Raw genomic sequence first — 27669 nt, 5'->3', positions numbered from 1 at the left:
TTGGGAATAAAAAAATTCATATCTTGCTTATTATGTGTATCCTACTATAACTCTGCAGGATTTGTTCTGCCAATTCAGTCAACAAGAACAAGGCAACAAAGACTATTCCTTGAAATTTTCTCTTTCATTTGGTACAACATACTTGCCAGAGCTCAAACTGGCCTATCATACATGGGGACTGTGAAACGAACTCCACCATATTTGCTACAATTGAACATAAAATGGCTCCATCCATCTATAATGGTAAAAGAAAGATACGAGAAGAATCCTTCATGGTAGGATCCGGATCCGGATATCCTTCACTACGTCTACGGAGATTGACTATCAACGGGAAAAGCAAAGCTCAAAACAATTCAAATATTAATGTTGTGTTCCTGTTTCTTGGGGACTCTGAGTTGGTCGGCTTTTGATTTGGTAAACCTGCTTGACTTGCTTCTCGTACCCCGGCCCTTTTAAAGTCTCTTGATGCTTTAAGTGCATTGATGTAGTTCCCCTTGCAGGTTTATTAATCCACTGCGGCGGGGGTGAAGGAAGTGGACCCACACTTGGTGTGAATGGCGGTGGGCGGACGTTAGAAAGTTGTCCTGAATTTGGCATCCTTGGCACAGCTGAATAAGGCCTCGTTCTTGAACCACTTTCAATTGTCAACACAGACATTTCATTCCTCATGCTATGATACTGATCTTGATATGAATGCCTGTCTTGCATCCTGAAATTTTGCCTAGGGCTTTGCAACTCATAAGGGGATGGAGCATATCTGGGATTTCCAGATGCACCACGAGGCATAAAATTGCTAGATAAATAAGAAGGATCCTCAAAAAAACCATTTGCGCGGCCAACTGGTCCTGGAAATCGTGGGCGGTGATTGGGAGAAAAATTCCTGTAACTCATTTGATCATAAAATCCACCTTCATAGCCAGACGGTCCAGCTGGCCTTGGTCTATTCAGAACATGGTTGCCGAGGAAATTTCGAGGATATGATTGCTCCAACACTCCAGAATTTGTTCCACCGGGTTTGATATTCAATGTGTTCTTAAGCAACCGATGTGCTGCTTCTCCCAGAGAAGGCCCTGCTATAGCCCCAGGTACTGGACCCCTGCATAACACACAAGACCGAAAACATTCATATTATCAGTTGATTACTTGCAAAAAGAAATTACATTCACAAGCTCATCACTCACAAAAGACAAGATTACTGTTAACACTTGTTGCAGGTTTAAGATTGTGAAAAGAAAAGACACGCAAATACCACAAGACACGGCAAAAAGAGATGAGATTTTACCTATCTTTGCCCAGCTGACGCCGGGTACCATGATCTTCATGCCATAATACAGGGAAAGGTTTTATATCAACAGCTCTCAAAATCTGCAGTACAAATTACAATAGCTTCACTCACAATTTTCCTAAAAGCAGCAATGCAGCACACTCAACCAGACGCTAAACCACAAACAGCAAAAGCAATGTAGCAGACCGAAGCCATGTGCCTCAAAATACAAGAAAAAATGAACTGCAGATTAACTCTCAGCAGAAACTACAGAATAAATATTAGAATTAATTAAATTCAAGCTCCCTTAGATCAGGAAAAGCTCAAAAGAATAGGCACCTTTTTTAAGTTAAAAAAGTGGGTTGGGAGTATTCTATCGACAGCAGGAAAAACCACCAAAATAATAGCTGACTAAATAAGACTAGAATTGGAACCTACTTATTTAAATCCACGCGCATTCACATAAAAGAAACTGAAAATTTACAATATATGTTCCCGCTAGATTATCTCTGCTCAAGAACATAATGGTCAAGCAAATTTTATGACTTAGGTATTATTGTTTCAGAATGCTCCAAATGTACAACTGCAACTAAGCAAATTACAGATTCTTTACAAACCTTTTTGGGCATATATACTCCTTCTGGAGGCTTCGGAATATGCTTATGAAGTACTGGATTCAGAAAGGTAATATTTCTGGCCACACAAGAGAAAAGATAAGAAGAGGTACTTTCTCAAGCAGTTGAAATATTTTGAATGTCATAATCACAATTTGAAAGAAGGTTAGAGGTCTGGAATTGCCAGAACAGAACTCACAAAATCTTATTATTTGAAATATCTTCCAATCCATTGAGTGGGGAACAAACCCTATCTCTCAGGCCATTCCGCTCAGATAACCAAATGAATCCATTCATTCCACCACTGTGAAAAAGGGAATAGAAGAATGCTTGAGGAACCAGCAAAAAACAACCAAAAAAAAAAAGAAACTTGAAAATTTACAGCAGTAGACCACATGACCAACCTCAGATTTGCATCAATTAGCCATGGCCTTTGTTCCCCTGGGGGCACCTTATTATTGTGATGATAGTACGAAATGATATATGGAGCCAAAGTATGGTGATGATGAACATAGAGCAAATCGAACATTACACTGTTCCTGAGTTGCTCCTCTTCCTGCAAAAATACAAAATTGAGAATGAGACAAGAACAACTCTAATATGCATTATAAATTATTTAATACCCCATCTTCCAGGATCTTTTTCCAGTTAAGCTCCAAGTCAACGAAATAGCAGTGTTGTCAAAGGCGCGCTTAAGCCCTGAAGCGAGGCTCAAAACATGTTGAGCGCTTTGCCTCGCATTGTGGGCGCTTTAGTATCGCATCAAGGCTCTAAGGCATACTATTCCTTGCCAATGAGTGTAATCATGAAAAGGCGACATTAAACAATTGATTTTCACTTTATCGTAAATTTTTTTCAATTTCTTTGTCCATATATTTGTTATTCATGCTTATAACTATTAGCCTTGGACTACATATACATATTTTTACTTTTGCTCCCGTAGCGTCTTTTTTCATTAAAGCCCCCACTTTATTTGTGCTTTGCGCTTAAAACCCCAACCGACCTTAGAGCTTTTTTACGCTTTTCGCCTTTGATAACACTGCGAAATAGGGACATGGATACTCCTGAGCACTCTAATCTGCCATGAAAAATCCTCTGAATGTTTGATCTCTTTGATATGACTGTTTGCTTATGGACAACACAAAGGAAGGGGAGACTTCTGAACAATGAACGTCCATGTTAAACTACAAACATCACAGCTTTGAGCAGCTATTTAGGGTAGGTGCATAAAATATAAATACTACATCAGTGAATTAACTGAGACGATCAGAGATAGCCACGATGAAACCCACATTATTCTGAAGTAATGATTTCAATGGCACATGGGGAAACTAGATAACTGGATGCAATTGAACAAGAAGCAGACGCTAAAAATACACCTCCGCTTTATACAGAATATTTTCCACTTGTGGGATTACACTGGGTCTGCTGCTGTTGTTGTTGTAGCGCTAAGTTGCTCGGACTCGAGCGCGGGTGTCTTCTACGGGTGCGGATCTAGCGGTCAAATCCTTCATGATCGAAATTTTGAGATTCGCGGGTACGAATCCAAGTACGGATATGGGTGTGGGGATTCGACTAAAAATAATTAAAATATCCAAAAATAGAGTTATACAAAAGTCTAAATTATGAAACATCATGTGAAAAACGTACAAGATATTCCGAGAAGGAGAAAATATTGATCAAGAGGAGAATATGAAAAGGAGATAAAAGGAAAAGGATTGACATAATCAATCCCAGATCCATCTATTTGAGGGAGGTCCAATTCCTCTCTCTTCTAATTGCTTAGAAGGGTTCAAGAAGCATATCATCAGATTTGACTACGAAGGAAGGAACTCGAAGTGAAAGGCCATCGTCTTGTGCAAGGCAACCATAGTTGGCCTTCTATCATCTTCTATCTAGTAGACTTGGTAAAAGGGCCCCGACTTATTTCCAGAATAAGAGTTCGACCGCGGCTTCCCCCTTTTTTTTGGGGGGGGGGGGATCAAGTTCCTTGCCAACTGCCACCTATCGACCCTGATCTCTTTTCATTTGTTTTGGATATTCCCAAACCTAGCTTAGCCTTCGTAAACCCATATGCCCCTCTAACCAGTCGTACTCTGACCAGGCGTCAAAAAACTTCGAGATCACCGAGTTTCTCGGGAATAGAGAGGTCATGAGCTTTTGGTCAATTCGATATGAGTGAACTCCAAAAGCATCAGAAAGCATGTAATAATGGCTCGTCCCTAGTGCCTTTGAACTAACTGAAAGGCCTCTTTTCAACGAGTTCTTCTTTACCGAGAAGATTGGCATGACTATTTCTATAAGTAATAGAATGTATGCAGTAAAAAAAAACTTTTGAAGTCAATAAAACTTACCAAGCAATAAAGACATGAAACATTTCAAAATAGAAAGAGTCTGATGTAACTTGGTCCTTGTTATATAGTAGCAAAATGGTGAATACTAACAGATCTGCCGTCGCTAGTATAAAAAAAAAAAGCACATAAGGATTCAGAATATTAAAATATACTGATCACTGATCAGGATCATATAAAGCCTGGTATTCCCAGAAAGGATAGTCGTGATGTCCCTTCGTGGCCGGCCTTTTCAGTATGGAGCCGAAGGCTAGGGTTTCTAGCTCTACGCCAGCCGTGGAATCAAATGAAGGTCGAAGGACCACCCGATTCATTAAGGGGCATAGCGGCGCCCTCGCCCGGCACTAGCAGTAGACGGGCAGGTTGTGCGATGCTTTCCCAAAGCTGACTTCCTTTATCGAGCGGCTCTCTCTGTTGATGTTGACGATAAAAGTTCATTTCTTCAATTTCACCATAGATTTTGTTTCGATTTCAAAATCATTGTATATGTCTCGAATTTCTCCGTCGGTTTTGGTCAAAGTACCCAAAATCAGTTAATAAGATCCGGTACGGATCCACACACATGTCGTGTCGATAGGGGTGCGGCACCGAAAGTAAAGAGACCGGGCAACTTAGCTTGAGAGTCAAATTAACATTTCATATTTTTTTCATAACTATTATGGCTTCATCTGATCGAGATTGTTGATAGTTCCTTGACAAATAATAATATTTAACTGAAAGAAGCAAGTTAAATATTACTTTTTTCAAGTTTTAGTAAAACTGATACAGATATTTAACATGCTATAGTTGACTAAGACATTATAAAGGTATATCATCTCTATCCAAATGGGAGGTGTCTTTTCCCCAGAAATAAGAAACTCACTACATAATATCTTAAGCAAGGAAGACTGGAGAGACCACCAAAAGATGGCAAGGGACTACATTGCGCAGCAACTTGGCTGTTGGCATCAACATGGAAACCCCATCAGAATATGTCTCCTGTTAAAAGCCTCTTCCAGACCACTCGCTGCTGCCTCTACTACCTAGGAATCACATACACCAAACCTAACGCTGTGTATATCTGTCATACTGTAATCCAAGAAGAGACAATCAATAGGACTGGAACATGAATCCAATGAAGAATCGTTGTCCTTTTTCTCTTTCTTTTTTAACTTTTTGTTTTGAGATTATATATGTATATATATATATATATATATATATATATATATATGCACCTTTTGAGACATTCATTTGTCTCCCTTGGACACTGTACAATGAGGTACATGAATTCCAATAAAAGGATCATTCGTATTACTTACTATAGACTTCAATAGGCATTTAGCATTCTGTTTTAGAGGTTGGGACTCTTTAGGGTACTTTGTCAATCTTTTTTCCATTCAAACAAGCTCAGCCTATTTCTTTTAGCATTGGAATTACAATCTAGCAGAGTACAAAAAATTTTTACTTCACAGCTATCGACTTTCTTCCTTTTACGTATATGTTTATTGTTTTGTCTAGTTCGAGTTATGTCCCTCAAATTTAAAAAATTTCATGTCTTGAGGTCTGACATGAAGCTACTGATGTCAGTTTTCATGTAACTTAGTCTATCACTAGGGAGATTGCAGCAGATCAGATTCCAATTAACAAACCTCACAAACTAATGCCTTGAAATTTTATCAAACTTGGTTAGATGTTGCAAAATGAAGTCACTGAAAGAAAAATAAGTAGAAATACCAGGATAGGTAGGCGCATTTTAGAAAAATAGAGAAGGAGAACTTGCTTGCTAATTCTTGCTCCAACACGAACGTCGATCTATTATGACCAGCGCACCGCCACATAAACCATGGATCCGCTGGGGTGGCCAGTGATTTTCTTATCGATTATTATGGATCCGTTAGGTGCCATTTCAATTGCCAAAAAATCACTATTGAACATGGTGGGAGACACAGAATGGATGACTTAAACTGAAAGTAAGTTCTCCAAATATATCTATTGACACTTCATCCTAACCAACTATAGAAAGTGCTCCAGAGTTTCTCCAATATTTATACCTACTAATGCATTATCCTAACCAACTTACCAACTACAGAAACTGCTCCACTTATCCTCTCTTGTTTCAGGTATTCCACTCAGTCTCAAAGTATATAGCTCTAGTAGTCAAATGTGTTGCCAAGAGATATCGGGGACAAAGATTTTCTGATGCATTACAAAAAAATTCCATAAAGATTAGATGAAGAAATAACTACTCTGCCCACCTCACAAGAAGGATTCATTTTCCATCTATTGGACCGCAAGGCGAGAAAATATATTTCATCACTACCTGCTTTCCTAGTTTTCTTGAGACCACAGGAAATATTCTTCCTACATTATTGAGATATTAAGTATCAAAATCCAAAATAGTGCAGAAACCAAATCTCTAAATTTTGTCTGCACACTGAAGCTTAATTAGCCTGATCTCTCTTGAAATTGGTCAAGCTGATCTAAAACTGAAATAGGCCAACAACTGAGTAGAAGGGAATAATGACAACTTAATATCCTCATCCCCTTCCACCAAGGGTAGAAACAATCTAGGAAAAGCCATATATTTATTAAAACTCAATGACATCTCAAACTGAGCAAAGTCGAGCACATCTATGACCTCAGTAGCCTACTTCTTTAATGGGATGTAATTTCCTAACTAATAAAATCTAAGTCCCAATGCAACAATTCACCAATCAAGCCTACTAGAACTGCACGTGTCTCATGACAAAGATACTGACAGCAAGGATAGCAGCATTAGCAGTCAAATTGGATGTAACATAACATGAAGATGGTAAAAGAAGTAGTAGTTAAGTGCTCTCTTTTGACATTTGAGGAAATCAAGTTCACCATTTCATAATAGATTCTATTAACAACAAGAGGCAAGATGGTAAACGGTCTAAAAATAATCTTATCTTTCATACCGACAACGTGTCTTCAAGCTTTTTAGTTTCAGCAACTAACTTCTTCTCGTCGATGAACGGCAATTTTACAACAGCCTGTTTTACAGAGGAAATCACAATTACTCCACAGATATCAAGCTTTCAGATAAGTAAACAACTAAAATCATATCAGAAAACCACTAGACATTCGAATATTGCAGTAAAAATACCTGCCATGCAAAACGCTTTCCATTCATGTCAAGTTCAAAATCTGATGGCACAAAAGAATTTATGGTGAATGATTGACTTCTGAACAAGGAGAGATATATAGTAAACTGAACTGCAGTAAAATGTTGACATGACACCTGTTGGGTAAAAATCAGAAATTGGCGATGATGGATCCATCATTAGCATCCTGTACTTTTCAGGAAGAGCATTTGCACTGCAGGACAGGTAGGGGGGGGGGAAGAGAAACATAAACAACCACTAATGTAGAGGAATCACCAGCTCTGGATAAAAGATGCTTCCTTTGCCAAATCTTTCAATATGGAGTATGAAGAACTTAAAGATAACCTTGCAGCTGGCAGAACACCCATTAGCTGATCAAAGGGCTTAAATGGTTCCCCTGGGAAGAAAGTAATTTCCAAGTCCGCCAGACCTTTGAGGTCAGAAGCAAATGGAGCATAATGATATGGGTAAAACCTATTAAAAAAGTGAATTGTAAGTGCACATTGCCACTTGAGCCACCAAGAATTTAGGAAGGACGAACAGATGTTAGAAGAACTAAGATCCTCCCCTGTCCCAATTAATATGACAACTTTCCATTTTGAGACATCCCAAAATATTTCACAGCATGCCACTAACAAATTATTCTGTACAACTTTCACAATTTTCAAGAATTCAAAGTCATTTAGTTATACAAACTTTAAACTTTGAGGTGATGTTTTCTCTACCAAACTAACTTTCAACCATTTCTTTAATATCTTTTCCACTATCACTAATATAATTCATTAAGTGAAACTAGAATTTTAAACTCTGTGTCTAGTGTTAAAGTGGGACTAGCTGATAACTTCTAATCAGTGCATTAGACATCAATAAGCAGGTTCCACTGTACGCGTGACACACACAAAATTGATGAGGGGTAAAAAAAGTAGGAAGAAGAGATTCTCCCAACTCCAACCACTAACCCCTCATCTCCAATCAAAAAATAAATAAAAAGTTAAAAGAATGAATATCTGAATAATAGAAAATTCAATTATTACAATAGGAGTCATACACAACATCCCCACAAGGATAAGTGCAAAGTAATCAATATTATATATGTGGCATGCTGCATGAAGAAAGAAGCTCCATCTTTCTACCACAAAGTATTCAATAAAGCAATAACTTCACAAGAAATGTGTAAATATGAAGTGCAAAAATACTATTCATTTATCCAGGAAAACAACAAACCATTGCCACGAGCAAACACCTTGGTAGTAATACCGGCAAACCCAACATAATCCTTCCACATACTTCTGAACCTGAAATTTTGACATTTATCATCTAAAAGTTGAGAATAAGACTAAATTTTACAATCATATTACTAGCTATAGGATGCAAAATAATGTTAACTGCAAGAGAAAGGCAGGCCAAAAGGGAAGTTGGCCTGCCCCTCAAAGAAAGATCTTCCCCTGCAGACCCATCTCTCCTAGTCGGCCGTTAATAAGCACAGCAAATACATGTAAACAGATTTCCCAAAATCGCAGATTTCGCAAAGAGGAAAATGGAATCTCTCAGCACAAGAGAGAGTGCCAAATTATACAAATCTAGGAAAGAGAAACTTCTTGCACTTATGTACCCCATACTATAACAAGTTCAATCTGCATTTTCTATATAATATAATGCACCCTCATGTAAGTCTATTGAGAACCTTTTATCTAACGGTGCAATTAGAGCTTAAGTGGTGCACAAAAGAAAAGGACGTAAGCAAGCTGAGGTCGCCATGCTATTTCTCTCACAAAAGATACCAGGATCTAATATACTTCAAAAACAAGAACTTCCTACAATCATAAGCATCTTGTTCTCCCATATGAGATTTTTCAGCAGATAATGTACTCACTCTAATTAATGAAGCTTGACGCAGCAGATAAGTTTTTCTATAAGTTGAGGGAAATGACACGTATGCCCATAGTTTCATCCTTGGTTAAGCACGATGCAATACCATAATTTAAGGCATCTAGGAAAGCAGTGCAAGATGTGAATTGATTGTCATATGATGGTATCTGTGATAAAATGGATGCATGGGACTTCAGTTTCACTACAGTTTCTGATATTGGGAACAGAACTTGGTAGTATTTATAAACTATCCACTAGCACTGTAATCACCAGAGGCAAGCAGTTACAGGCATACAGCGCAGCCGAAGCAATGAAACTAATCACCCATGTCTTCATAGATATGGTAATATCATGCAAATCTCTGAATATAAGTAGAAGTTATCTACAACCTACTCAAAATTACATTCCAAACTTCTATAACATGAAAAACCATTTAAGAAATCATTTCCTCCAAATTCTACTCAAACCACATTGGTCTGTTCGTGCAGTTATTGCAGTTTCTTTTGGCCCTCATTCTTCAGATGAGTAGACCTATTAACATCCAAGTTATCCTTCACAAGTTAATGGAGGACATGAATGAAACTGTTTTCTGGAGATTAGGAAAGAGAAAGCCAGATCAAAAAGAAATTGGATAACATGGATCAATTGGTATATTTGAGGAGATTTTTTTCTTTAACCAAAGCTGAGGAAACATCTTTCAGAAAAAGATCAAGAGGGGTGTGGCTAAAATATGGAGATAGGAACATAGTTTCTCCCAGAGGATGGCTGATGTGAAAAAGAAGAAGAAGAAGAAGAAGAAGAAGAAGAAGAAGAAGAAGAAGAAGAAGAAGAAGAAGAAGAAGAACTGCATTGATCAATAGGAAGAAGGCTAAAGACTGAGCTGTCAACTCTGTAATTTGAGATTTTACACTTCTCCGTTCATAGAGACTGAGAATTGGAGGCCAAGATATGTGGATGACAGTCTCCCAATAAACAAGTGACAAAAAGGTGTGGCCTCTTAGACCTTGTTCACAATAAGAAGGTAGTGAATGGCTGAATGATATCACCGTCTGTTCACCTAAAAAAGCACCTGTGCCAAATGGGTACACAACAGCATTCTACCAAAGATATTCTGATATCATCAGAGCAGATGCACTAAAAACTATATCAACCATTTCCAATAAAGAGGTCCACTAGGAGACAGTCCAATGAGCTTCGTCGAAAGTGTATATAAGATTGTGTCTAAGTTGTTCAAAGAAAGAAGGAAGAAGGTTGAGAAAAACCTTATTCTAAGTCACTGCATGCATTCATAAAAGAAGCAGATTACTGATGTTCCTGTTGTAAGATGCACGGGAGAAAAATCTTATTGATTATCTAAAGTGTTGTACAACGCCCTATTTATATAGGGTGATTAAATAATAATAGGTATCTACTTCCCGATGTGGGACGCTATATATGACCAACTACTTAATACTCCCCTCAAGCCGGTGCATATAAATCATATGTACCGAGCTTGTTACAGATGTAACTAATACGAGAACCAGTAAGAGACTTAGTGAAAATATCTGCTAACTGATCATTCGACTTCACAAACTTTGTAACAATATCTCCTGAGAGTATCTTTTCTATGACAAAGTGACAGTCGATAAACCGGATTTGACGTAATATGAAGAGCAGCTTGATTATCACTCACCAGTTGCTGATTTCTCCGAACTTCCTACTCCTTGCGCAACTGTTTTACCCACACTAGCTCACACGTTTCCATAGCCATTGCCGATATTCGGCTTCGGTGCTAGATCGAGCAACTACATTATGTTTCTTGCTCTTCCAAGAGACCAAATTACCTCCTACACAATATCCAGACATAGAACGTCTATCAGAAGATGATCCTGCTCCATCAGCATCTGTGTACCCAACAATCTGCCCATGGCCTCGATCCTCGAATAGTAATCCTTTGCATGGAGCTAACTTTATACACCGAAGAATGCGAACAACTGCATCCCAGTGACTATCACAGGGAGAATCCATAAACTGACTTAAAACACTCACCGGAAAAGAAATGTCAGGTCTAGTACTCTAGTCACTGTAAGGTAATTCAATTTGCCAACCAACCTCCTATATCTCGTAGGATCTCTAAGAGGCTCCCCTGTCTAGGCAGAAGCTTAGCATTCGGATCCATATGAGTGTCAAAAGGTCTGCAGCCCATCATTCAAGTCTCCTCAAAAATGTCTAAGGCATACTTCCGCTGTGAAATAACAATACCTGAGCTAGACTAAGCGGCCTCAATACCTAGAAAATACTTCAATCTACCTTGATCCTTAGTTTGGAAGTGCTGAAAGAGATGTTGCTCAGATTAGTAATACTATCCTGAGCCAGTAATAACAATATCATCAACATAAACTACCAGATAAATACACAGATTAGGAGCAGAATGCCGATAGAACACATAGTGATCAGCTTCACTGCGAGTCATGTCGAACTCCTGAATAACTATGCTGAACTTACCAAACCAAGCTCGAAGGGACTGTTTCAAACCATATATTGACATGCGCAATCGACATACAAGACCACTAGACTCCCCCTGAGCAACAAAACCAGGTGGTTGCTCCATATAAACTTCTTTTTCAAGATCACTGTGAAGAAAAGCATTCTTAATGTCTAACTGATAAAGAGGCCAATGACGTGCAACAGCCATGGACAAAAAGAGACGAACAGATGCTACTTTAGCCACGGGGGAGAGAAAGTGTCACTATAATCAAGACCAAAAATCTGAGTGTATTCTTTTGCAACAAGACGAGCCTTAAGCCGATCAACCTGGCCATCCGGGCCGACTTTGACTTCATAAACCCAACGACAACCAACAGTAGAAGGAAGAGGAACAAGTTCGCAAGTGTCACTCGCATGTAAAGCAGACATCTCGTCAATCATAGCCTATCGCCATCCTGAATGATATAGTGCCTCACCTGTAGACTTAGGGATAGAAACAGTGGACAAAGATGATATAAAAGCATAATGAGGTGATGACAGATGATGATAACTTAAACTGATATAATGGGGATTAGGATTAAGTGTGGATCGTACACCTTTGTTGAGTGCAATTGGTTGACTAAGAGGAGACAAGTCCGCAGTAGGTGCAGAATCTGATGCAGGACGTGAATCACTTGGGCCTGATGTTGGACGTGGACGACGATGATAACTCAAGAGTGGTGGAGCCGCAGAAGATTGAACTGGACTAGGTGGTGGAACTGGAGCTATAAGTGGTGGAACTGCAACTGGAGCTGTAGGTGCTGAAGCTGGAGTTGTAGAGGAAGATGAATGGGAGATAGTGACTGAATCTCCAAAAGTTAAACTAGTAGCACCTCAGAAATATCCAAGTGATTACCTGGACCTATGAAGTATGATTAGGTTTCAAAGAAGATAACATCAGTGGACATAAGGTACTGTTGGAGGTCAGGAGAATAGCATCGATACCCCTTTTGCGTTCTCAAGTAACCTAGAAATATGCACTTAAAAGCACGTGGAACTAACTTATCTTTTCTTGGAGTAAGGTTATGAACAAAACAGGTGCTTCCAAAGACACGGGGTGGAAGAGAGAACAAAGGTAAGTGGGGAAACAGGACAGAAAATGGAACTTGATTCTGGACAACTGAAGATGGCATACAATTAATAAGATAGCAAGATGTAAGAACTGCATCCCCCCAAAAACGCAACGGAACATGAGATTGTATGAGTAGGGTATGAGCAATTTCAATAAGATGTCCATTCTTTCATTCAGCTAGCCCATTTTGTTGAGATGTGTACGGACAAGATGTTTGATTAATAATCCCATGAGAGTTCATAAACTGCTGAAATGGGGAAGATAATACTCTAGAGCATTATCACTATGAAATGTGCAGATAGAAACCCCAAATTGATTTTGAATTTCAGCGTGGAACGTCTGGAAAATAGAGAACTCCTCAAATTGATTTTTCATCAAAAATATCCAAGTGCACCTGGAATAATCATCAATGAAACTGACAGAGTAGCAGGATCTCAAGGTAGAACTGACCCGACTAGGACCCCAAACATCTGAATGGACTAAAGTTAAAGGTGACTCTGCTCGATTATCAAGACTCCAAGGGAAATAGGAGCGGGTATGCTTATGAGCTGACATGACTCACACTCTAGAGTAGACAAGTAAGATAAACCAGGTACCATTTTCTGAAGTTTTGACAAACTGGGATGCCCCAACCGTTTATGTAATAAATCTGGTGAATCGGTAACAGGACAAGTTGAAAGAAGACAAGATGTGAGTCCATGTGATTTTGCAAGGATAAGGTAAATAAAGTCCATCTAATTCACGCCTGGTACCAATGATCCGCCCTTTAATGTGTTCCTGTATAAAAACGAGGTCATCAAGAAATAAAACAAAGCATTTAAGTGGTTTCGCTAAGCGACTATCGGCTATGTGATTAAAAGGACTACCGATAACATAAAGAACTGAATCTAAAGGTAAGAAAGGAAGTGGACTTGCTTGACCTATTCCAGTTGCCATGATTTAAAACCCACTGGCCATTATGACTGTTGGGAGAGATTGAGTACATGAAATAGTAGTGAAAAGAGATTTGTTACCAGAAATATGTTCACATGCACCTAAATCAATGACCTAAGACTCAGAGGTTGAAGATTGGGAAACACAAGTCACACTACTATCTGTTTGAAAGGAAGCTATCCCTGAAGATGTCTGTTTACATGCTTTGTACTGAAGGAACTCAATATAATCCGGTAAAGAAACCATCTGGATTGGATTCAATGCATTGGATCCAACGGATTATGCGTTAAAAGGCTTTCTGATACGAATTCCATTATAATATTGCGCCAGAAAAGGCAAAAAATTTCTGGGAATTACTGTTCTCGCTGGAAAACTCATTGTTCACGCCGTAAAAATATAAAAGTGGTCGGAATTTAATTTTAATTGGATGGGTAGGCTCGGATTTGCGAAGAGAAGAGATTGTTCTGAAGAAATTTTCCCAAAATCTGGTCGGAAATAACCTCACGCGCTGGCGCGTGGACGTCAGAACTTCGCTGGAAAAAATCTTTCGGCGGTGCATGAGGGCGCGTGGGTTATTTTCTTCAAGAGGTTTTCCTCAGGATTGGTCACCGAGCTCTGATCTACTTCCTGGTAGTGGTGGTTTTTGCACAACACCAACGGATAGTATGGTTCTTGCGGACAAACCTGTTTTTGTGGAAAAAGGGCTTCCGGTTAACTGTTTTCTCTTCCCAGAGTTGCTGGAATTTATTCACAGCGATAAATTTCTCACGGTTGCTCTGATACCATGTGAGAATGCACGGGAGAAAAATCTTATTGACTATATAAAGTGTTGTACAACCTATTTATATACGGTGAATATATAATAATAGGTATCTACTTCCCGATGTGGGACACTATACATGACTAACTACTTAAAAGTTCCCCTAATAGCAAATGAGATACCAAATGGGGGGAGAGAAGGGAAGGCAAGAGTTTTATGCAAGCTGGACACTGGATAAGGCCTATTATCATATAAACCGGAATCTTTTACTCAACATATACAACAACATGGTCCCGATGAAAGATGGATCACCTGGACAAGATATTGTATGTCCACCTCCTAATTTTTCCATTTTATTCAATGGGAGCCCAATAGGTTTCTTTACTTCATAAACCTGACTTCGACAGAGAGATCCTCCGTCGCCTCTCTATTTCATCTTGATGATGGGAAGATTGAATAAATGTTGGTGAGAGCACTAAAGTTGAGCTAGAATAGTGGCTTCAAGGTGCAAAATGACAGCAAGACTTGTGCAATCATAACCACTTGTTATATGCAGATGATACCTAAATACTTCATATTTTTGAAGGAAAGGCAAATGTATCCTATTTTCTTGAATTGAGTAAGGGCAAATATGTCTTAAAGTTGTTTTGATGGCTTTTGAAGCTATATCTAGTTTATGCATAAATATGAGCATAAGTATCTTGTTTATTTCAATTTTGTTTATTTATTTATCATAAGGAAAACAATTTCATTTATATGAGTAATTAACATATACAATCCGTCAGACGCGGATAAAGGAATTAGAGTTTATGGCTTCAAAGATCAACAGCAGTTGACAGTAACCAGAACGAACAACAACTGAATCAAATAATAGTATCAACTTTTTAAGTGTGTGTACAAAAATATAGAAATGAAAATCAGACAAACACGCTTAAACTCCATGCATATCATATTGGGTAAAGCATTTGAGACGAAAGGAGTAACTCCAACTTAAAAAATCACCTAGTTCTCTCCACTTGTCTACCAGATCAACCTAATAATTTGTCAAACATTTTGTTCCTAAACTACAAACCCGTCACAGTCAAGAAACTGGGACCGGAAAGGTAGAACTGTATAACACTCCAACCTAAAAGGCACCTAGTTCTTCACTTCTAGAAGAAATATAACTCAAACAAAGAATGAACACAACGACCAACTTATCAGAACAGATGAGCATATTACTATTATAATATTGCTTCTTCATTTGAACAAAACGAGCCGCAAGATGAATTGTGGCTCCTAAATACTCCGCCTTTCCAGTTTATGCGATGTTGCTTAACTGGGCACGGAGTTTAAGAAAGAAAGAAAAACTTTTGAAACTTATGATCTAAAGCAAGCCATAGCTATTTGTGTGGCTATAAATCATCTCATTAAGGATAAAATGAGAAGTTTAAAGTTAAATTACTTCTAAATATAGAGAGGTATCATTCTTTTTGGGATATACTAAAAAGGAAAGTGCATCACAAAAATTGGGAAAGACTAAAGTTGCTATCCTTGTCCTAAGCTTCATAGCTTTTACTTGTCTAGCACCAAGCTGCTGGCACATCATAACATAGAATACGTTTTAATCCAGATGTCACTTATCTAAAGTTTAATATTCACAAAATAGTTTCAACATGAATTTAGAAATAGCATCTGATTGTTGCAGCCTTTATAGCAAGGGCCAGAGGTGATGATATGTTATTACAGTCTTTCAGTTTAGAGCCAACAGCACTCTACTGATCATATGTCACAATGAAACTTAGCAATACTCTATGTTCCATTTTATATGACGCTCTTTCCTTTTTAATCTATTTCATAGAATGACACATTTCTATATTTGGAGCTCTTATATTTATACTTCCCATCTTACCCTTAATGTCATGCTCTTATCGCCATAGAAATATCATGGCATGTTTAAAACTGTATGTTTTAAGGTACTTTTGGTATGTATCTTGTACACTTTCTTTCTTGAACTCTGTGCTTAACCAAGACACCGCCATTTTAATACAATGAAACAGAGGGAGTACTACCCAGATGTAGAGGCAAGTAAACCACTTGATATAATGAATAAATTATGAGAGGGTAACAAGAGTTTAACAACATTCTATGATGGAACTTACTACATCTTGTCTGACTTCATCAATACCCTCTGCAGTTGATACACCAAATTTCTCGGAATAGTACCTTTCCTTGTATCCAGGCTCCCCTAACTTCACCTGAAAGGTAATGGACTTTAAATAACATTCATGACGCAACTTACATTTATTTTAAATAAGCAGGCAGCCGTGCAAACAAATTTCCTTTTCCACATATGCAGGCAGCAGTGCAAACAAACTGTCTTTCTGACAGTAACACGTCACAGTATTTGGAAATCTAGTTTTACCTTCACAATCAAGTAACATACAACTCCTACAATGGGTTGAAACATTAAAAGCAACAAAAGTTGGAGGGCCTCCAATCATATTGAGTGGTAATTTAAAGCAAGATTTCTGAATTCCATACGGTTACTATATCTAGCACACTTTTTGCTTTCCTCGTTTATTTCTCTTCTCTATTTCAGTACATTCTGTTGCTTCAGAAGTTTGTTATCAAATTTAAGATTTTCATCATATTCTTCCTTTTTTCTCAAGTATAAAACATACTATTCAACATTTTTTTTAATTTTGGTTAGGTAAAGGCATTATTCAACAATATTAATGCCGTAGAAGTGCAGTTGTTAAAATCATAAAAGGAAGTTGTCTCAAAAGACCTAATATATATTTATTGGCCATATCCTAGCACCCCTATCCGCACTCTGGATCCATTCCATAACCCCCGAATCCTAAAATTTATGTGATGAAAAATCCGGCCTCTATATCCACATCCGTATCGAATACCCGCACCCGAGTCCGAGCAACATAGGTCAAAAGTAAAGACAAGAAATTATTGGGAACCACAAAACACAAAGTAAAGCACGGAAGACCATAGCTCTCCAATTTCATAATCTAAACGAATAAACTTGTAGACCTTCAACAGAAAGATTGTTTTTGAGAGAAGTTCAAATCTAATAAAAAACGAATAATATAAGGGATAAAAAGGTAGTCATCTCCCAAACCATACTATGAATAAAGATATTATCAACTACTTGATGAATTTTTGACATTAACTAAGGTATTGAAATCACACTTGATCTACTCCTTCTACAGTTGAATGTTCCCTAAATATTGGTAAGTTTTCAAAAATCTGATCTATAGTACTTTAACATAGCTATAAGCCTATGTAATCTTCGCTTTTGGAAAAACGTTGAGTTGATGTTCAACCCATGATTAGACAGTTTCAAGCTCATTCTCTGGACTCGGTTATTCATTTTGGGACAAAGTACTGATAATCAAAATCAAGCAGAATCAGAACTTCGGCTTGATCAGTTGAATAGACTCTCCTGTATCAGGAAGTGTAACATTTAAGACAGATGAAGCACCTTGTCCTCCGCCGGAGGCTGTGGCTGAGCATTAACCTCATTTCTTGCTCTTTCATTATTTTCTATTGACTGCAGTAAGGGGAAAAAATCAAAAGAGTATAAAATATTATAATAACAATAGTGAAACAACAAGAACGCCAACAAAAACAATGGTCATGGTAACAATAATAATGAAGATGATGAGCAAATAAGCCGTAGATCATGTTCAATATTAAGCATGCTTGCTACCAAAGGCTTTAACTTTTGGAGCCAAAAAAGCAAAACAGACTACTGCTTCACAGAAACTTGGTAGAGTAACTAGTTCAATTGTAACTACATCCAGGATTTAGCATAAAAGAAGGTGCAGTGACTTGTAACAAATTGGCAAAGCAATTCAGGCGGTGCCAAGAAGTCTGGTGAAATTGACGGAAAACTTAAGTATGAATTTTCTGAAACAGGCAGCAAGAAAGAAAGGCGTATGAGTAACTAACACATTGCTAAAACATCATTTCAACCGAAACTAAAGACCAAACATTGGTTATACTACGAGTTTCAGAAAGAAAAAAAAACCTAGACTAGTCAGATACATAAGAAACCACCCTTACTGAGGCGCATAACTAAAAAGGAAAACGAATATTGGATATCCCTGACAAATAAATATCTTACAGCTCTATAAGCATGGTTAGATAACCAGAAACATGTTTAAAAATTCTAATTTCTTCATAGGATCTTCTGTGTATCATTGTCTGTGCTATGATTTTTAGGCAGGAATTAAAGAGTCCACCTGCTTTATCCTAGCTCTCTTTTGAAAGATTTGGTCTTCATAAACTGCTGCCGCCTGAATAAAATGTTCTACTCTATCCAAAAACACCTGTAAATGAATGGTCATATTATTCACTCAAAACATAACAACCGGCAATGCAGAGAAACTAACAGTATCTCTAGCTAATGCAAAAAAAGAACAACACTGCAAAGCTAGTCGTGTCTCGTATGACTACATAATAAACCCTTATATATATTAGCCTTCAATATTCAAGCTAATTACATCTCACAAAATGAAGCAAAGTCCTTGAATCAAAGTGGTAATATTTAGAAGTAAATGAAACATAAGGACTATCGGATATGTTACCCGAACTGTCCTGTAATATAAAGTTGTTTTACATACAATTGTGTGTAAAATGAAGCTTGAGGAAAGTAAGTGGCAACGGGCAAGTCAGGTAGAGGCATAGAGCGTGAAAATAGATAAAACATTACTATAATGCAGTGTTGTTAAAAGCGACCGCTTCCTCGCTTAAAGCGAGAAGCGACGCAAAGCGAGGCATCTGGCGCTTCTCTGATCTGAAGCGTATCAGGTACACAAAAGCGATCGCTTCCCCTGAAAAATGCGAGAAGCGAACAAAGCGACAGAATCGAGCGCTTTTTTAAAACTGGGTTGCCAACGTTAATTAATTAGAAAGGCTCTCTTTTTTAACTTCAAGATCATCAAGTTTGGCCCCAGGTATGTGATTTCTTCTTCTTCTTCTTTTTATTTTTCTTTCACTGTTTCAGTGTCCAAATAGCAACGAAATGCTGGCGAAATTTTTTTTCCCCTTCAGTTCTTTTTGCCATTCTCGTCTTCTTCTTCTTCATTTTCTTTCACTGTTTCAGTGATAAATTGCGGCAAAATGCTGCCATCTTTCGTTTCAGTTATACTGCCATTTTTTGGCATACTTACTCCCATTTTTTTCATATCATTTATTCTTAGTTGTCTATGCAGTATTTATTTTATTGTCATTCTCCTTTCTTTTTCTTCACTGTCTATGCAGCATTTATTTTGATATATATTTTTTAAATTCCGCTTTACTTCAAAAAAGCGAGTGCTTCGCTTCTCGCTTTAAGAGAAAAGGGCCTTTGTCGCTTTTCCTCGCTTCACACTCTTCACAACACTGCTATAATGCCACCTAGAAGGTTTAGGAGTGTCTTTTCTTATTAGGCCTCCTTTTAATTATGGGTGACTTCACAGTTTTTGTGTAGTCTTTTACTTATACATAATATGTTACCTTTTCAAAAAAAAAATGGCCACCTAGAAGGTCCCTGATTTTGACAACTAAAAAACATTATCTTCGACAGATGCAAGTCTTAAAGTTCAATTTCAAAGGACTCATTAGCACACTTAGCTCAAGCTTCCAGAACCACAATGAACTCGGTGTGAAATATGATCAAATAGAAAAGCAAATTGTTTTCCATTTAACCACCTCAGTAAAAATGAGATGGAAAGCAATCTATCCCAAAAAAAAGGAGATGGAGAGCAGGAAATACAAATGTCTAACATTTGAACATAACCACCTGCACTTGCATATAAAAAGGTCTAATTGTCTCTAGAAGTCTTAATAGCCCCTAAAGTAACCTAAGTTTCTTGTTCCCCAGGCATTACATTAGCCAGTAAACCTTGGACATTTGACACTGCAAAGATACAACATATTACCAATATACGCTTTGCAAAGGAGTGCGGATAATACTCATGACCATCAGAGAATAAAATTAACCAAATTACCCAAAATAAACGAACTAGCAGTCAGTACCTGCATTAGAAATGTAGATATAACAAGATAAAAGTTTCATCTGATGGAACAATGAAAACATCTATATTATTCAAGCATGCGGCAGTATACCACATATAGCTTGAATCCTTGTCAGAAATTTGAAGTGTTGCATTGTTGAAAAGCAAATTACCTCACCCGCATCTGTAAGATAACCACCCATTGTTGTAAACTCTCTTCTATAGATGCACATCAGCAGATTGATGGCACCCTACAAAAGTATACAGGATTAAATCATTAACTGAATAAGTAGAATGATCAGCAGCTGCATAACAGTTGGAGAGAAGGAATAGCAGTTGCAATGCCATTGGACTGAAAAAGAATTATGGTATGCCCAAGATTGTTTAACCATCAGAGTAGAATATCCATATAGAAAAGCTCATTATTACCAGAGATATAACAATCAAGATGAAAATGCCTACATCAGGATAACTGCATACCTCTCGAATCTCCAGTGTTGGCATATGGGGAAGAAAATCGTTTCCAACAAAAAAACACAAAAAAACAAAATCATCCACCACCCTTTCAAAGTCTATCCGAAATGGAGGGTTGTAAATCTCCAAATCATATTGCAGATACTCTCGCAACACCCAGATGTTGAGAAACTGCGAATGGGACAAAGAGGCAACAACAAGATGGACCAAAATATTAGATGATAAACGAAACTTGAAATTGGAACTCAAAAGAAAAGGAAGCAAATTTGAACCTGATATTTCTTCTTGTGAATAGGTGTTTCATTCACACCCTTTCCATCTTCGCCTTGGTTTCCGTTTGTACCGCGACAATCAGCTGCAAGATGTCCAACCTGACCACAGGCAAAACACTTCTCCTGCTGACCTGGTGATGTAATCACCTGTAGAGAAGATCAGACTTTTAGTTTTAGAGAACGAATTAATTTGATGACACAGCCACTGGATAGTAGTAGTTACTGACCTCCCTCAATATTGAAAAATGGACTTCATGAGTAGCAAGAGACAACATAATCAGATCTGCATCCTAAACAAAGCAAATTGGATAATCATGAAGAAATTAAGACATGAGATAATCAAGATAAACGCAACAGAAATCCAGGAACACTGTTGAAAGGAAAATAGCAAGGTTGAACAACACATATTCTGTCAAAAACATATCAATTTCTTTCTTTCTTTCTTTCTTTCTTTTTCCTTTTTTCGGATAGGTAAAGGACATATAAATTTCTTATCAACAAAAAAAAGGATTAAAAGAATTTAAGATGTTAATAAACAATAGTGTAACTCTTTCACTCACTAGGCCATAAAGACAATGACGGGTATTTGGGTCGAAGCCAGGAAGGTTACGTTGCAAGCGGATGTAGGACATAATTTTGTGTTCACCCTCACCAGGAACATTAGCATCAGAAAGGATAACCTTCAAATAATCACCCAATGCAGCCGAATAAATAAGTTAGGAGAGAAAGGGTATCCTGAAAATCAGAATGGCATTAAAAAATAACCAGAAAGGATTACTCCACAGAAGGATCCTTAAATCTTAAAAGATTGTACTAAAGTAAGATGACTTTAGTAGATTATACTGGAACAACCTTGGTAAACCGCCAGCCTGCATTTTTATTCAACCTCGATTGTATATAATACTGAAGAGCTACTGCTAGTACTGCCATAAATGGAGTACCAGGAGTAATAACATTTGAATCAGATGTCTCAGGCTTTCCTGTAGGCAATAAACTAGCAGCCTCCATCTCAAACTCTTCCCTCAACCTTTTTTCTTCAGCTTCCTGTCATAGAAAATTGAATGAGATGCATAATTCTACCGTGTTAAACCACATAGACAAAGGAAAAATTATACAGCTTCAGCGGCATCTTTAGCGGCTCTAAAACGCCTGGTTCGCTGCTGGTTCATCTTAGCTCTAGGAGCCACTCCATCTAAGAAATAGATAGTGAAGTTAAGACTTTAAACATTGAAAGTAAAAAGATATGCAACATCAGTAGCCAGAACTTACCAATAGCCATATAGAGGAGTTTTCTTGGACGGACTAATGAGAAAAGATGGTCAATGTAGACAAAAATTGATTTGAATACGTCATCGTAAGTTGCTGGTGCAGGCTGCAAGGTGGAGAAGAAAACTCTGATATAAAGGTAGTACCTAACTATAGGAAAAACACTAGAGAAACGGGGAGATATACCAAGTAATTGCAACAAATTATCAGAATCCTAGTTAGGACCAGAACGTCTATTGAGGTAGCTAAGCTAACTCCATATTTCAAGGTAGTAATGACCAATCTATAAAGTACATTGATTGGATATCTTGCATTCTTTCACTATTGTGGACCTAAATTTGCCCATTTCAAGCATCAAATGACAAGATTCATCATCATATAGACACATCCTTCATTAGATTCATTAAATACTACTTTTTTAGGTAAATGCCACATAAATAACTCAATGCAGAAACTCTGCCAATCTGTGAATGGTCATTGGTTTACGGCTCTCATGTACAAATGACCAAGTAAATGTCTTAAATTCCTCCATCCTATCTCTATCTTTATGCACTTCAGGAAAAGTTTCACTATAACTTTGCTGCTGATTCTCGTTTAAGATCCTGTCTCGTCTTTATTGCAATTCTAGCAAATTTTTGTCCCAGTCCCACTGTATGATTTCACAATAATTAATAACTTTAAGCTGCTCAATCTGCCCTGCAAACATTATTGGTTCTTATCAGGTACAAGCAGTGTGCAGCATATCCTTGAATCCAGGTTCACTGAAGCAGCTTATTAATCTTCAAACAAAAATTTTAGGATGTCTTGATTTTGGAAGCTCCATATTCTGTATCTTGCAACTAGAAAATGAAGTTTAATTTTTTATCTTTTACCTTTTTGGTATCTTACTTAAGTGAGTCTTTTTTGGGAAGCTTTTTTGATAAGTAAAAGGTATTATTAATAACAAATTCAGTGCCAAGAAAGTACTGAGAGAGAGGTTTTTGGGAAGGTTGCTTCCTATGTATTTAACTACTATGAGAAGAGGCTCTCGTCGCTTCTTTTATTACAAAACTCTCGAGTCTCTTATATTTAATTGTTCATTTCATATTTAGACCATTTTAGTATCCTCGGCTAATGAGTATCACTACAGAATCCAAATGTACTATCTCATAGGTTTGAGTTCATCATACCCCACCACCTCCCAAACTCCCATAGCTGCACAGGTAGCGGTTAAAGGTCCTAACATCACACAGTTGCATCAAGTGACTTCCAAATTATGCATGTTATAATTAAGATGGAAGCAAAATCTCATATTACTCCTATATTAATTGCAAAGTTCTCTAATGCTTCAGTTGTTGGTCATCACAAGTCACTAATCAGTCATTTAGTACCTCATTAGATCTTTGTGTCTTTGTTTGTTATGTAACAGTAACTATATCACATCTAAACTGTAAATATGCATCTCAGTTGTGACTGATAAAGCTTAATATCATAATATAATAACAGTAATAATTTTACTTAGTAACCAATATCATTGTACAGTTTGACGCAATTATTTGAAACAAAAAGGAAATAATTTGATACATCTAACTCTAAACCAAGAGCATTCTAACAGCGATAACTTAATAATTTCTCTGTACCAAAAAAAAAAAGGAAGGGGGGGGGGGGGGTAGGGGGAACAGTACCTCAACACCCCCAGTCATCCATCTATACAACATCTGCGACATTATAAATAACCAGTACTGTTATATTATCAAATACACCATCCATCTTCCATCTGGTAATTGTGCACAGTTGACTGGAATCATATCTGATTCTCAAACCAATTTTTTACAGGACTTAAATTCCAGAACCTTCTCAAGCTAAAATCCTTCTTTTTCATTGACCAGAGAAAGGTCAAATGTCCGCCAACAAAAAAATTGGGTTTCTTTGTCGACTTGTCTACATTAACTTATCTTTGATAAAAAGGGCATCCCAGTGCACTAACACCCTGCTACATGCATAAAATTAAAGAAAATAATATTTGCAAAGTACCTAGCCAATCTGGTCTTGCCTACAGAAATAGTAGTACCAGTTTTTGCTCCTCAAACAGCTGAAAACGTAACTGCAAGACATCTCTCCTCACTAAGGTCCACATTCCCTCATTCTAAGACTCCCAGTATGCCTCAAATATTTACAAAATACAGCAGTATCCTAATTTCCAGCTATAAATGCAAAAGCATGAAACTTTCATCATATTCTCTGAAAAAAGATACAAAACTTTAGTACCCATATTTTACAAAATTCACATTAGAGGTGTAAATGACTCAAGATCTCAAGTATGCACGGAGCCGATCATGATCACTGAGTTGCCCGAACGATAGGGCCCCACCAATACAAGATTTTTGATTCCTTAACATGTTAGTGTTTGCCTCTTGCACATATGATGTGAGCAATTCTAACGCTCATTCCCTGCCTTCCCCATTCAGCAGTAGCCATACAGTGGCTCACTTTTCACTCAATCTGTTTCTCCCTCTGGGTTTCTCTATACCTCCATCCATAAGTTATCTTTGATTTCTCCATAATGATTTTCTCTCTATCTCCAAATTCACTCGTCTCTGATCTTACCTTCTTTCTCTCTCATTATTGAACTTCTTGTGGGTTGTGACCTCCTTCGATAATTACCTTTGGCAAATGAAAAATAACTATTACTCTGAAGTTGGTAAACAGTAATCAGAGCAAAGCCTGAGGGCAAAAAGAGTCATGTTATTGCCTCTAGCAATTTTTTTTGGTATAATGATGTAGGGATTTCGGATAAGAAAGTTGGGGTTTTGTTGCCGATTTGAATAAAAAGCATCACTTTCAATTATTTTCCATTATGGAATCGCCAAACTACATACAATGAATATCCAGATCAGCAAGGTACATGTTACTTCCTACCAGCACAATTATCTGGTGACACTACAGATACTTAGTAAATGCTAAAAATCACCTAGCGTCTCTTCGTTTCTGATAGCATTTCAACCTTGGTTCTATTCTGCTTCATTGATTTTATTTATCAAATAAAGTTCTTTCTTTCTTTCTCAAATTGAACTAACCATGCAAAGCTTGAGCCTTCCATTCATTCCATTCATGCCAAGCACATAATTCATACTCTTAAAGCACATATAAAGAATTCTTCATCAAAAAAGCACATATAAAGAATTTCAACAAGGATAATTTCCAACTTAAAGAATGAAAGAGTGCTGAATGAAAGAGTGTTGAATTATGACAGCCTACAATTATAAGGAAAATTCTTAAAGTATGGCCCTTTGAATTTGAGCAGTGTTTGCAGATAATATTCAAATAACAATGAAAGCCCTATAAAAGGAAAGAGGAAACAAGAAGGCCGCTTTGCTATTTATCCTATCCTAAACCATACATATTTAGGCTGGGGATAAAAAACTAAATCTGGACTGCCAATATACTGGTCCAAAGTTTAATCTATTAAAGGGTCTTAATTAATTATGGGAAGTACATTACAAGAAGAGTGTGCTTGCAACGACAGGTTTAGTAGACTGTACATGGATCTACATAAACATACAAACAGGACATGACTAGGGTAGCTGTCCAAATAATATATTATTTTATGATGCACTTGGGATTCACATTTTTTTATAATAGATGCGGCATTAGTTTGGAGGTACATGCATCAAGCAAATCTTTCTAAAGAAAGAAGCAATGGATTGAATTGCACAAGAAATATTGTCTCTTGCCATATAAACAGTGGTTCCTTCACTTTCCTGCTAGACCAACTCAGAGGAAGTCAATCTCCTCCTATGCATGCTTCACAGCCAATCAACATCTTCAGTTAGCAGCTATGACTAAGTTAAATAAATTACCTATTGTGAACTACATATCATGATGCATGCATGTTTCCCCTAAAAAACATGTCAAGTGTACAGTCACAGAAAATAAAACATCCCTTTAACATAGAAAGCCGTATAAGTGCAAATAAACTATTTCCCTAGCAACTAGTAAAAACAAATTCTCACATGCTTTGTGCAAGAGCTTATACGAATTAAGTATACCAAATACCACGTAATTTGATTGGACAACACTTTCAAAAGAAAACACTCATTCACCTTTCCCTCGGGATGAAAACAAGGGTGAATGATACCATTCATGTCCAAGTACATGTTATCAAATTCCATGCCATTAGGGTTCGGCTTTGAAATATCCACTGGAACAAACAGCCCATGACTGTCCTCTTTAGGCTCTTCCTCTACCACGTCCACAATCGATAGCGGGTATCGATCAGCCAACCACCTATAAAATGCTGGTACTCCCATTTTTTGCCGATTAGCCCAGCTCCAGTCAATTAAAACCTTGCACCTGATTTCGAATATTAAACAGCAACACCAAAATTTGATGAAGAAGTCAGTATTTTTTTTTTCTTTTTAGCTTTGAATTGTTCATATCTATATATAGCTATACTGAACCCACGTTTTGATCCGAATAACAGGTTACAGAAATCAAAAAAACTTTTGTCTTACTATCTAGATTGAACAGATACATGGAATTAGTCAAAAAGTTAGATTTTTTTGTGAAAGCTTCAGTATAAACAAACACACACACACACAGACACAGAGACCTATATGCGTATATACATACCTAACTCTTCTTCTGGAAAACAATGATAGCAAAATATCAAATCAACAACATCCATGTTTTCCGGCGTGTAGGAAGAGAAAAATCAATATCGGATTTAAGATTGAAAAGAAACAGAGAAACCCAAATCAATTTAATCAACAAAACTAAACGCACCTGAAGGGGTTTTAGAACTTCAAAAACTCAGAAATTCTTCTGAATTATGGAAATGGCAATTCACCTCAAAAGTGGATAATTTCTGAGAAAACTAGGGTCCTAAATATGAGAATTGAGAAGAGACAGAGAGTAGGAGAGGTTTAAGGAAAAAATGAGATCAATTTCTAAGGACTCAAACAAATCTCCTTAGCAGCGTTGAATCATATGGATTTCCTCTCTTTTCTTCTCTTCTCTTCTCTTCTCAGTACGTCAAACTCTCTTCTGTACTTTTATTTTCCTTTCCTTTCTTTTCCCCCTTTTTCCTCTTCTGGTTATTACTGTAATAAGCTTTTTTCTAGGAAATGTGTAGTTTTTTTTTTTGTTTTTTTTTTTCCTCTAGGAAATGTGTAGTACAACATTCAATTGTTGTGGAATTCACAATT

At 37.3% G+C, this 27669-nt stretch overlaps 1 protein-coding gene across 1 annotated transcript; it reads right to left on the bottom strand.

Annotated features, from left to right (window-relative positions):
- On the bottom strand, positions 1-27669 carry LOC107808663 (5'-3' exoribonuclease 4). The gene is made up of 23 exons (XM_075225249.1): positions 27248-27669; positions 26566-26815; positions 22487-22589; positions 22333-22409; positions 22070-22261; positions 21778-21897; positions 21445-21507; positions 21218-21364; positions 20952-21116; positions 20645-20722; positions 18717-18803; positions 17954-18022; positions 16617-16712; positions 8561-8631; positions 7682-7810; positions 7474-7550; positions 7339-7379; positions 7151-7225; positions 2283-2434; positions 2078-2182; positions 1882-1957; positions 1283-1365; positions 1-1096 (listed from the first exon to the last, which is right to left on the bottom strand). Exons 2-23 carry the CDS (start codon positions 26770-26772, stop codon positions 361-363), a joined length of 2949 nt encoding a protein of 982 aa, XP_075081350.1. The 5' UTR covers positions 26773-26815; positions 27248-27669; the 3' UTR covers positions 1-360.

This window comes from Nicotiana tabacum, chromosome 11 (assembly GCF_000715075.1).
Source record: "Nicotiana tabacum cultivar K326 chromosome 11, ASM71507v2, whole genome shotgun sequence".
In the NCBI taxonomy this organism is placed as follows: domain Eukaryota; kingdom Viridiplantae; phylum Streptophyta; class Magnoliopsida; order Solanales; family Solanaceae; genus Nicotiana; species Nicotiana tabacum.
This window is presented reverse-complemented; position numbering and strand designations above follow the sequence as displayed.

What these genes read in the sequence shown, in the direction of transcription:
- LOC107808663 (XM_075225249.1), bottom strand. Translation starts at nt 26,772, where the DNA reads ATGGGAGTACCAGCATTTTATAGGTGGTTGGCTGATCGATACCCGCTA. An exon ending in GGTGTTCTGCCAGCTGCAAG is followed by an intron (nt 7,551 to 7,681) that starts GTTATCTTTAAG and finishes CCTGTCCTGCAG; the next exon opens with TGCAAATGCTCTTCCTGAAA. An exon ending in CTAATTGATGCAAATCTGAG is followed by an intron (nt 2,183 to 2,282) that starts GTTGGTCATGTG and finishes CCTTTTTCACAG; the next exon opens with TGGTGGAATGAATGGATTCA.